The sequence below is a fragment of the Sus scrofa genome, chromosome 16 (genome assembly GCF_054392235.1).
Source record: "Sus scrofa isolate SSC_HxYL_T2T_F1_AM1 chromosome 16, Sscrofa_HxYL_maternal_Yorkshire_Landrace_v2.0, whole genome shotgun sequence".
In the NCBI taxonomy this organism is placed as follows: domain Eukaryota; kingdom Metazoa; phylum Chordata; class Mammalia; order Artiodactyla; family Suidae; genus Sus; species Sus scrofa.
In genome coordinates, this window is record NC_139398.1 from 57434792 (window position 1) to 57447026 (window position 12235).

The 12235-nt window shown below is 38.6% G+C and overlaps 1 protein-coding gene across 49 annotated transcripts in view; it reads left to right on the forward strand.

Moving 5' to 3' along the window:
* Window positions 1–12235, forward strand: part of MAST4 (microtubule associated serine/threonine kinase family member 4) — a 589108-nt gene that overhangs the window by 523898 nt on the left and 52975 nt on the right. For all 49 annotated transcript variants that reach the window (XM_085002340.1, XM_085002344.1, XM_021076752.2 and 46 more), the window contains 2 exons: window positions 3481–3582; window positions 8137–8269. In XM_085002340.1, coding sequence (XP_084858466.1) covers window positions 3481–3582; window positions 8137–8269 — 235 coding nt within the window. The remainder of the gene's footprint in view (window positions 1–3480; window positions 3583–8136; window positions 8270–12235) is intronic.

The following is a 12235-nucleotide window of genomic DNA, read 5'->3' on the forward strand; positions in this document are numbered from 1 at the left end:
AGGATATTACCGTAATTACCAGTCCTGTGGTTCATTCCTTCATAGCCATTTGCTTAAAAAGGGTAAAATCAATGGCCAAAGCTATTTCCTTTGAACTCTCCCACTTAATTTTGTTTCTGTATGATAGATTTGGCAGGCTGCTTCATGGCAATTAAAAAAAAATCTTAGGGTTTCAAAAATCATCCGAATGCATCATATAATATATTAACATTGGTGACTTTTAGAGAGATTTCTCTTTTGGGTGGAGAAGCATGTACATGCTTAATGTAGCACGTGTAGCATAAAGAGCATTGCTGGGTATGAATAAGAATTTTTTGTTTTTTCGTTTATTTTCAGATAAACATTTTCCTTCAGTCCTTTCATGAAAATTGCCACTACCTTCAGAATCACATTCACAGTGACCTTCCAGAGTTGGGAGCTAACAGGGGAACTTGTTCCTTTTGAAAAGAGCCAAATTGTGAGGCCTTGCTTTGCCCTCCCCACCCCGCAATTATTGTCAGTTCGCAGCTATGACATAGTGCACCTGCCCAGCCTGTCTCCAGGCCACTTTTCCCACTGTCAATCTTTTGCACACTCAGGCCGAGCTCCCCTGAGGTTGAGCAGCTTGATTTCACTGATGCCTTTTTAAAGTCCTGAGGTCTAGGTCAGTTCCAGATGAATGCTTCTATGTCTCCATTCTTTTTTTCACCTAGATGTATTTAGCCAAAGAAAATAAAATACGTAGGAATGTATCACCTACTCTAAAATCAAAATTTCAGTAGTTTTTTGTAATATAGTGGCCAATGCTTAACATACAAACTCAGGGAATCCATGAGTATTGGAGCTTGCTGCCAGCAGCCGCAAAGCTATTTCTCTTCTCATGCTGAGTGTGTGGTTTGGTTTGGTGTTGTTTTAACAAAGTTCTCCTCCTCTCTTAATGATAGTAGATAAAACATTATTTGTGTTAGTGTAGCTCATTGTGTGTTTTGGCCTTGGTTGTGGCTGATAGTTCTGAGAAGTGAGAAGTGGGAATGAACTGGATTATTTTTACAGTTTTTGAAATGGAATTGGTATAACCTAAACGGACTATTTTAAGATACAGAGTGCCTGTTTTTCCTTGAAGAGACCACCAGAACATGATTAGGCTTTTTGGATTTTCATTATATTCCTGAATTTATGCGGCAGGAATTATTATAGTAAGAGGAAACTCAAATATTTAACTTAACTCAAGTTTTCAATCAATAAGTTAGGTGTTTTTTTTTTTTTTTTTTTTTTTTTTTTTTTTTTTTTTTGCTTTATCTTTAACATTTTCTGTTGAGTTTTGATTAAGGATAAAGAAGGGATATAACCACATTTCTTGGCACTCATTTTATATCCCCAAAAATGTTCTTTTTGAAAAACAAAAAGTGGAAATGTAAAGTTTAAGTATTACGTATGTGTCTGTATACATGTACCAGTGTCCTTCCTGCTTCCTAACTCCTATAGTTATAGTTACCTGTTGGCTGTCCTTGAACTCATTGTATTCTACAGTTACTCACCAATGGTCATTTTCTCTATACTTTTTCTTTTAAATGTTAGCTGTTTTTCTTTTGCCTGTATTTGGTTTTTATACCTACATTTTGGAAAATTGCTTTTGATTTGATGGCTTAAATTCAGTAAACATACTACTGCTAAGTATAGTCATTCTGCATAAATTTAGTCTGCTAGTGCTTTTTTTGGGAGGACGAGTCCTTGTCAGAATAAAGCACCTTTAAAAATGATTTTAAGAGTTCCTGTTATGGCTCAGTGGAAACGAATCTGACTAGTATCCGTGAGGATGTCGGGTCAGTCCCTGGCTTCAGTCAGTGGGCTAAGGATCTGGCATTGCGGTGAGCTGTGGTGAGGGTCGCAGATGCGGATCAGGTCTGGTGTTGCTGTGGCTTTAGTGTGAGTCGGCAGCTATAGCTCCAATTAGACCCCTAGACTGGGAACCTTCATATGCCATGGGCACGGCCCTAAAAAGACCAAAAAAAGAGAGAATTATTTTAAATGTTTATTACTATAGCTGTGAAATTATATTGTTACTCCAGTATCACCTTCATATATTGTTTAATCCTTGGAGGAAAGCAAATGATAATTTAAAAATTAAGCCTGAAAATGAGCATGAAGTTTGTAGTAAACTTTTAAGACTTTGGTTTTATGACTGCCTTGATACAGATTTACTTCACCTCTTCAAGAAAATATCACTGAAAAATGAAATGACCCTGGAGTTCCCCTTGTGGCTTAGCGGTAACCCAACTAGTATCCATGAGGACAAGGGTTTGGTCAGTGGGTTAAGGAACCAGCTTTACTGTGAGCTGTGGTGTAAGTCGAAGACTCAGCTCAGATCCTACTGTTGCTATGGCTGTGATGTAGGCTGGTGGCTGCAGCTCCAACTTACCCCCTAGCCTGGGACCTTCCATATGCTGCACACACGCAGCCCTGAGAGCAAAGATAATAAATACATAAAATAAATAAATAAATAAATAAAATGACTGTTACTAAACTGAATTTTGTTATCAGGATTTTCTTGTACTTAGATTTCACAGGTTAGGCAATATGTAAAACAAAATTTTAAAACATTTTGAGTCAGTTAAATTTTACTGAGTTGAGTGCCTAGCTATTGTTTATTAAATATGTGAAATTGAATCTATCTATCCCTATCTGTATCTCCAAATATGAACATTATTCACCTCACATTTGAAATAAGCTATGCACGGAGTTCCCGTCGTGGCTCAGTGGTTAACGAATACGACTAGGAACCTTGAGGTTGCGGGTTCAATCCCTGGCCTTGCTCAATGGGTTAAGGATCCAGTGTTGCCGTGAGCTGTGGTGTAGGTCACAGACACGGCACAGATCCCGCATTGCTATGACTCTGTCGTAGGCCAGAGGCTATAGCTCTGATTAGACCCCTAGCCTGGAAACCTCTATATTCCGCTGCAAAAAAAAAAAAAAAAAAAAGAAATAAGCTATGCACAACTTCGTGCATTTTATGAAATAACTAATTCATAGGCTAATTGTATATGTAAAATATATTTCATTAATGTATAAATGCCCAGGATAAGAAAATCAGCCCTTCGCTATGTTAGCCATGTCATACATTTAAGAAGTTCCATCTGGAAAATCAGGGTTCCTCATCAGCTGCCCACTCTAATTGTATCATGTACTTAATGTGTCATAAACTTTTAATGTCTCCTGCATTCATGGTTCACGGTAAAGCGTCCTCACATTTAATTTTTAACAGAGAATAAATCAAAGTATTGCTGTTAGAATTTAGCTAATAGAGCCATTTGTAGATACAGAAGTTTAAGAGTGTCCATTTATGTAGAGATAATTAGTCTGCTTATCAATCTTTTATAAGTATTTTCTAAGTCACTTAATTTTTGAGCATTTGCCGTTATCTAATTACCATGCACTGCTGTTTTTCTTTTCCATTTAGCGGAGCATCTCTGTCTCATCATTCTTTTCATTGCTTCCTTATAGGCTCACGACCGTTCAGAAAGTGGAGAGCTGGCATTTATTAAACAACTAGTTCGGAAGATCCTAATTGTTATTGCCCGCCCTGCTCGGTTATTAGAGTGCCTGGTAAGTTGTCCCTCGAGGTGACTTTGTTATTTATTGTTCACCGTGGAAAAGCAGTGGCCACCAGGAAGCATGGCTTCAAAGACGAAGGCTAATGGAAAGAGTTGAGAGGAACAGCAAGACGTGAATGTTGATGATGACGTCCATGTGTGCTTTTTCTTTTTTTTTTTTCCTCACGATTTGTTCCATCTTATTGATTCTTCAATATAGGCATTACACCATTCTAGGTGATGTGATAAACAAGACATTATAGACCTTACATTGTACCATGGAGAGAAATGGTTATTAATAATACAGTTGTAGAACTGTATTATTTAATTGTACAGTGGCATTATTTAATTATAATTATCATAAATTCTTTGATGGAAAGGAAATCAGAATCAGATTTAAGAAGACTTCAGCATTCCAAGAATGATGTCAAATGACCCCCTTCATGGTGGGTTATGAACTTATTTACTATGAGATATATTTCTTCTCCAGAGATTCCTTGTTTGTGTATCAATTGTAGATTTTTGGTTTGCAGTTATTCTGAAGTTTTGATATAAGAGTCTATGTGTATGTGAGATTGTTTTAAGTTGTTGTTCTCTTAATTGCAAGTGCATCTCCAGTGTCCTGCATTTGTACCCACCTCTTCTCATGATTTCTGATTTTGGTGGTATAATTGTGCACGGATGATTTCGTATCTTTACTGTATATATACCTTTACTGGTGAGCCTTGTCATTTGTGGTATTTTTGTTTCTGATTGAGGCCTTTTCTCTTCTGCCTAGAGAAGTTCCTTTAGTATTTGTTGTAAGGCTGGTTTAGTGTTGCTGAATTCTCTCAGTTTTTGCTTATCTGTGGAGATTTTGCTTTCTCTTTCAAATCTGAATAAGAGCCTTGCTGGGTAGAGTAATCTTGGTTGGAGGTTTTTTTCCTTTCATCACGTTCAGTATATCATGCCGCTCCCTTCTGGCCTGCAGAGTTTCTGCTGAAAAATCTGCTGATAACCTTATTGGGATTGCGTTGTATGTTACTTGTTTCTTTTCCCTAGCTGCTTTCAAGATTTTTTCTTTGTCTTTAATTTTGGTTAGTTTGATTAATATGTGTCTTGGTGTGTTCCTCCTTGGGTTTATTTTATATGGTACTCGTTGTGCTTGCTGGATTTGAGTGAGTGGTTCCTTTCTCATGTGAGGGAAGTTTTTGGCTATGATCTCTTGGAATATTTCTTCTGTCCCCTTCTCTCTCTCTTCTCCTTCTGGCACCCCTATAATACAGATGTTGGTGCATTTAATGTTGTCCCAGAGTTCTCTGAGACTCTCTTCATTTGTTTTCAATCTTTTTTCTCTTTTCTGTTCTGCATCCGTAATTTCCACTAATCTGTCCTCCACCTTACTTATTCTTTCTTCTGCCTCCTGTATTCTGCTGATGGTTACTTCTAGTGAATCTTTTATTTCAGTTATTACATTTTGCATCTCTTCTTTTTTTTTTTTTTTTTTTTTTTTTTATCTTTTTGCTGTTTCTTGGGCCGCTCCCACGGCATATGGAGATTCCCAGGATAGGGGTCCAATCGGAGCCATAGCCACCAGCCTACGCCAGAGCCACAGCAACGCGGGATCCGAGCCGTGTCTGCAACCTACACCACAGCTCATGGCAACGCTGGATTGTTAACCCACTGAGCAAGGGCAGGGACCAAACCCACAACCTCATGGTTCCTAGTCAGATTCGTTTACCACTGCACCACGACGGGAACTCCTTGCATCTCTTCTTGTTTAAGATTTTTATCTTGTATCTCTTTGGTCAGTGTTTCCTGTAAGTTATCCATCTTTGCCTCCAGTTTATCTCCAATGTCTTGCATCATCTTCAGCATCAACAGTCTAAAGTCTTTTTCCTGGAGGCTGAGAATTGCCTCATTGCTCAGCTGATTTTCTGGGGTTTTTCCTTTTTCTGTCATCTGAGTTATAGTCCTCTGTCTTTTCATTTTTATAGGTTTTTGGTGTGGTGACCTTTTTATAGATAATAGAGTTGTAGCCTCTCTTACTTCTGGTGTCTGCCCCCCTTGTGGCTGAAGTCGATGTGTGCATTTTCTTGTCTGGTTTTAAATAAGTATTTGAGGACTTGTGCTATATTGAGAGATAGTCATATCACATTCTGGTCAAACCAGAAGAATGATTATGAAAAAATGTGTTTGATTTTACTTCAGTGTAATTTTTATGTTACAGCTCATTTGAAACACTCACCATGCCTTACTTTTTTGGAGTTGCCAAGATGTAGAGAAATCAGGAATGGGATATCCGGTGACCTGGGGTTATAATTGTGCCTTTTTAAATGTGCCATGATCGAAATAAGTGCTGGGCAGCACCCCACTTGGAGAACATGAAAGGGCCCTATCCAGTCCTGAAGGAGTGAGATTTCCCAAGATTAGTTTGCTATGTGAATTATACTTTCTTTACTCAGTGACCGTTTTCTGTTTTCCTGTTTTAAAATCTTTGCCTTATTTTCTGTAATTTTAATTGAGATTTCAGTCAACAGTGGGAACCAAGATGTAGCTTCAAACACAAGAAAAAATTTATGGGGCTTTACTCACTTTAAAGTTTGGCTAGCCATGAAAGTATTTATAACACTATGTACAGTACAGCTTTTCAGAATTTTACATGTATACGCACATATATAAATGATACTGCTTTGGTTTTGCTCTTGTTCTAGTTAAGATTCTTAGTCTTTTATAATAGTGAGATGTTTAGAGCCCTATAAACGTACATCAGTGCATAGTGAGATGTGGAACAAAGTCCTGAGGAGAAAGGTAGGATGTGCTGAGAAAGGCTTTCCATCAATGGCTGGGACCCTTAGAGTCACAGAATCAAAAGCACCATTCAGCATTTGAATGTCTCTGGAAGGATAAAGGGAAATAAAATACTCTGGATGCCTCTGGAGAGGAGAACTATGTGACTGGCAGATGCAGGCGGAAGAAAGACTGACTTCTTCCTGCTCTTCGTGTTGTACTTTTTGCATTTTATGCCACAGGCTTATACTTCCTGCAGTTGTTCAACCTGAAGGAAAATACCATGTAGCCTTGGAACTTGCTTCTCTGGACAGCAGCAGATATACTAAGAGAGATCTTGCCTGTAAAGAGGAAATGACTTTTTTTTTTTTTTTTGCAATAATCACTCTTAATCAGAAGAAAAAAAGTAAAAGTACCTATAGCCTATCAAAGACAGAAACATGTGAGCTTGGAAGTAGATTTGAAGATGCTGCTCGTTTCCCTGCTGTTTAAAGCTTAGATGAAACTGAAGTCTCAGAGTTTTATGGACTGTTTCCTCCAACCAGTTCTTAAGCCTATAGTTCCAGGCTTGCTTTGTCTCCTGTTGTAGGTATATAATCAGTACTGAGTGTGGACATTGCTTTGGCTCTCCTCCATTGCAACATCCTTTTTCTTATGGCCTTTAGAAACTCCTGAGTAATTCTCAGGTGAAATGCTGAGATTCCAGAGTTGCCTATTTGGTACACTAATCAAAATGGGAAAAAAATCCTGGGGGAAACAATCTAGGAAACAGAACTGAAAATAGTACTGTGCTTTAAATCCCGAAGTATAACAGTTGAAAACACATAAATTCCATGGCATGTGAGCCGAAAGATTTTTATGACTTACTAGAAGCAACAGATAGCCAAGGAAAGTAAAATACTTAAGAAAAATGTGTTACCAAATTTTTATAGAAGACAGAGGTAACTGGAAGTATTAATTTCATATTTTTCTATCTTAATGCTCACAGTGTAAGAATATTAATAACTTACTTTTGGAGTTCAGTGATAAAAGTGGTAATTTTGAGATTTTTCTTTCCACCAAGGGAGTTTCCTAGAAAACCTTTGAGAAAAATGCATTCTAACTTACTCCTTTTGGGCCTATTTGTGCAAAGAGAGAAATGGAGTCTTGGGGATGTGATTCACAGATTTTTTAAAACTTTACTGAAAAAGGCACAATTAAAAATTCAGACCTGGTCATTTTGAATACGATAGTTATCTTAAGTGGAGCATCATACCTTCAAAGTTGCATTGGAAGGCTACTGGAAATGGTAGCCATCTTTGAGTTACCAAATATATAAATGTATTGTCTTAGAATATAATTAGACTTTGTTGTTGTTGTTGTAGTCTTTTTAGGGCTGCACCTACGGCATATGGAGTTTCCCAGGCTAGGGGTCCAGTCAGAGCTGTAGCCTCTGGCCTTCGCCACAGCCACAGCAATGTGAGATCCAAGCCAAGTCTGCAACCTACACCACAGCTCATGCCAAAGCCGGATCCTTAACCCACTGAGCGAGGCCAGGGATTGAACATGCATCCTCATGGATGCTAGTCAGATTCCTTTCCACTGAGCCATGATAGGAACTCTGAATATGATTAGACCTTAATGGAAACTGAAATTTACGGGGTTTTTTTGTTTTTAATGGAGTAACCCATTTGCCATCTTTCTGTGTAAATAACTTACAACCACAATCCAGCAATTTTACCATGAATGAGATTTACGTGATAAAACCTCAGACAGTTTTGGCTCCTAGAAGTGTCCATCTCTGTTTGTCGTCTACTAGGAATTTGATCCTGAAGAATTTTACTACCTATTGGAAGCAGCAGAAGGCCATGCAAAAGAAGGACAGGGTATTAAAACTGACATTCCTCGATACATCATTAGCCAGCTGGGCCTCAATAAGGACCCTCTGGAAGGTAAGTAACCTGGTTGGATGACCTTTTGCTTGCTTATATGCACTGTGGCCTCATTGAAGAGTCTGCAAGTCTTTCTTTTTTCCTCATGTTTTGGCTCTATCTATTGAAAAGTCCAAGTCTGGGGCCCTTTTGTGATTTGAAGGAAAGAACTATAAGTTGAATCTTGAGGAGCAAGTAAGTATGTGTTGACCTAGTATAGGGGAGAGACCTTGAAATCCTGGAGGCCTGTCAGCCTGACAGTTCCAGAGTGTCCAGGAAGGGTTTCTTTCTTTTTTTTTCTTTTTTCTTTCTTTCTTTTTTTTTAGGGCTGCACCTGCAGCATATGGAGGTTTCCCAGGCTATGGGTTGAATCAGAGCTACAGCTGCCGGCCTATGCCACAGCAACACAGGATCAGAGGCACATCTGTGACCTACACCACAGCTCACAGCAATGCTGGATCCTTAACACACTGAGTGAGGCTAGGGATCGAACCTGCAACCTCATGGTTCCTAGTCAGATTCGTTTCTACTGTGCCACAATGGGAACTCCTTTTTTTTTTTTTTTTTTTGCAGGAACTGTTTTGATTTTCATCTTCTCTGGGTATTAATTTAAATGTGATACTTAAATGTAAGGTGATTTGGAAGTAAGGTAACTGATAACTATGATAGATTAACTTTAAATTAGAGGTAGGCATTTGTAAGTCTCTTTTGCTTACTTGTCTCCCAAAAGTATGAAAAAAGAGTAATATACAGGAGAGCCAGTGGGAGGAAAGCACTTTTTAAAACTTGTAAAAGGATTTCTAGTTGATTCAAATGAAAAAATAAAAGTATATCTCTAATGTTATTAAATACAGAGAGGAGGACGCACCTTGTTAGTGATTTTTTTTTTTTTTTTTAACCTGCTATTGGTAAAGCCCTCCCTACCACCACCTTCTCCTGGTACATTATTGTGTGGGATTGTCATTTAAAACACTTAGGTTATGTACTGCCTGAAAAGATTCAAAAACAATCATAGACTCCTTCATTCAGAATTGTCTTCCTGGTTCATTAAATTGAATTTGCACACAGTGTTTATCTTGCTAAATTGTTTGTGATGATGCTAACTGTTGGCACAGACATTTTCCCATCTACAGCCAAGGAACCTGCTGCTCTTTGCCTGCTCTCCCATTTCCCCCGCTTTGTTTGCTCTTATGGCCATCGAATCTTTGCTTCCAGTGAAATGATGCATGCATTACTAGGAGATAATGCCAGATAAATTTATACTGTACTGAAAGCAATACCACAACAGATTCATCACTTATCAGAGACTGGTGGCTGCTTTTCTGAAAAGTTCCCTGGGGAGAGATTTTTTTCCCCACGGCTTTTAAATTACCATCTTTACCTTTTTGAATCATGAGTCTTCAGAAATGGTTTAAATCAATGAAATAAAAAGGGCAGATGTTTAATGGTATTTAGATGAGTTTTAAAAATCTCTTCAGGCATTACAAAATGATGCCTTAGCTTCCTGCTTCAAAAGCTGACTCTTGGTTCCATCCCATTACTACCCACTGCTTACAAATAATATGTATTTGCCAGATAATAGTTATTTAGCAGAAACTCTATTTAAAACAGAACCATCTTTTAATTTGTTTTTTTATGAGAATAATTGGAGTGGGGGAGGCTGTCAAAGTGTATTATAGTGACTCTTCACGCCGGTAGAGTTAGGGTTGTGTCAGATCCTGAAATTGTAGTCTGAGTGAGCTCTTCACAGTTTGCTTACCTGGCAGTAAATATGACTGGAGGCTGAACCTTTGGTAGGTGAATAATCTGAGGCCCACTTATGAGCCTTTATAGAGTCTTTATAAAAAATTAATAGTGATATTTGACACATTTCATGCTTAGCAATACAAATTTATCACTGAGAGTTGCGTTTTTAGCTCTTGACACTTAATTGTCTTGATTCAGCTCTGAGGATAGTTTTTAATCTCTTTGCTATAGTCATTTAAAATGTGATTAATACAAACTCTGATCTGCCTTTGTTTCCATCCTTGTCATCACCTACACAAGCAGACCTAAAGCCTGACTTTTGAAGGTTAGAAGTGAGGCTCTGGATGGGGTCTGCTCAGGAGGCCAGCACTGTAGTCAGTGTGATCTTGACCAAACTGTGAGGAGCCTCTTTGCGTCTCGGTGTTTTCACAAAAATCGGGTGATGGTACCCATTCGTAGGGTTGTTCTTGGGATTATTCGAGTTCACCTTTGCACCCAAGATGTAATAATGCTTAATAAGTGTTAGCTGCTGTTGCTGTTTTATTTAAACAATATTGGAATTGCCCCTTTGAGCCCCTTCAACTAAATACATTATACTCCACCCCCTAGTCCATAAAGCCAAAGTGCTAGTCACAGAAGATGGTGACATCATTTGAATGACACCAAGAAAGCACATAGTTTGTATTGAGCTCATTTTTAATTCGTGAATTTCCCCTACACATCAACTGGGAAAATTAGTGTCAATTTCCAGTTATTTTAGATTCTGGAGTTAGTTAATTTTTACCTAAAGGTGATGCTCCAATATTGCTTTGCTGCCTTTTTTTTTTTTTTTTTTTTTTTTTGCCTTTTCTAGGGCCACTCCCGTGGCATATGGAGGTTCCCAAGCTAGGGGTTTAATCAGAGCTGTAGCCGCCGGCCAACGCCACAGCCACAGCAAAGCAGGATCTGAGCCCCGTCTGTGACCTACACCACATCTCAGGGCAACGCCGGATCCTTAACACACTGAGCAAGGCCAGGGATCGAACCTGCAATTTCATGGTTCCTAGTTGGATTCATTAACCGCTGAGCCACGACGGGAACTCCCTGCTTTGCTTCTTTTCTTTTATGTGTAACCTCTCCCAAAAAAAGATGATTATATTTCTAAGAACATGAATACAAGGAATTCTAAGCGCCTAAGAAATAATGTTAAATATACACATAGATGTGTAACTAAAACCAATAACTTTTTATTAAACATGCTCAATTTTTAAAAATTAGGAAATATAAATGATCCTATCACTTAGAGATAACCCCCTATCAAAGTTTTGGCCAAGATTCCTTCATGTTGTCTTTTTAATAAAGCATGTTTTGTTTTGTTGAGCATAAAAATCAAAATGAACAATGTAATGAATTAGGTTTTCTCACTAATTCATTCCAGTGTAGGGTGAGCGGTTAGATGCTTTGTTTCTTAACCAGACCACCAGGGTAGCATCTAGGCTGCTGTCAGGCGTGTTGCATCCAGCCCAGTACTCACAACTTTACATGATATAATTAATGGTAATAGATATTAATCAACACTCAATGAGTACTCAGTTTATGTTAGTCAACAGGCTAAGAGCTTTGCATGCATATCATTCGTCATACTTATAAAAAACCTCTAACAGATAAATAATATTGTTCCCATCTCGTAGAGGAAGAGCTCAAGGTCAAAAGGTCACTAATAAGTGCTCTTAGTGGTGGTAGCTCGAGTGTTTTCAACTGCAGACTCCTTAACAACTCTTGCTTCCTTTCCAACACACTGCTAATTCTCATGTACCAGGAGGGCTGTGTCTCAGTGAATGTGAAGTTATGGAACAAGGGATGCCCACTGCCACTTGAGAGTCATCTCTGAGCTGTAGTCAGTGCATCTTTGATGCCTTTTCAGAGCCTGAAGAGGCTTGTCTGTCTTGAGTACCAGAATATAAGCACAGTCGTTGACCACCGCCACCCCCCCCAAACCCTTTCCAAACTGTCATGATTGTGTCAGCCATCGAACCTGCTGATATGAACAGCAGCCCATTTCTGAAGCACCTGTGTCCAGGTATTGGTAAGAGATAGGGTTCGAGGAAATGGCATGTAATGAACAATTTCAAAATGTCAGGTTTTGGTTTTTTCCATTTTGGATTTAAGATTTTCCCACATTAGAGTTCCCTTTGTGGCTCAGTGGGTTAAGGACCCAGTGTGGTCTCTCTGATGAAGCAGGTTTGATCCCTGGCCTCACTA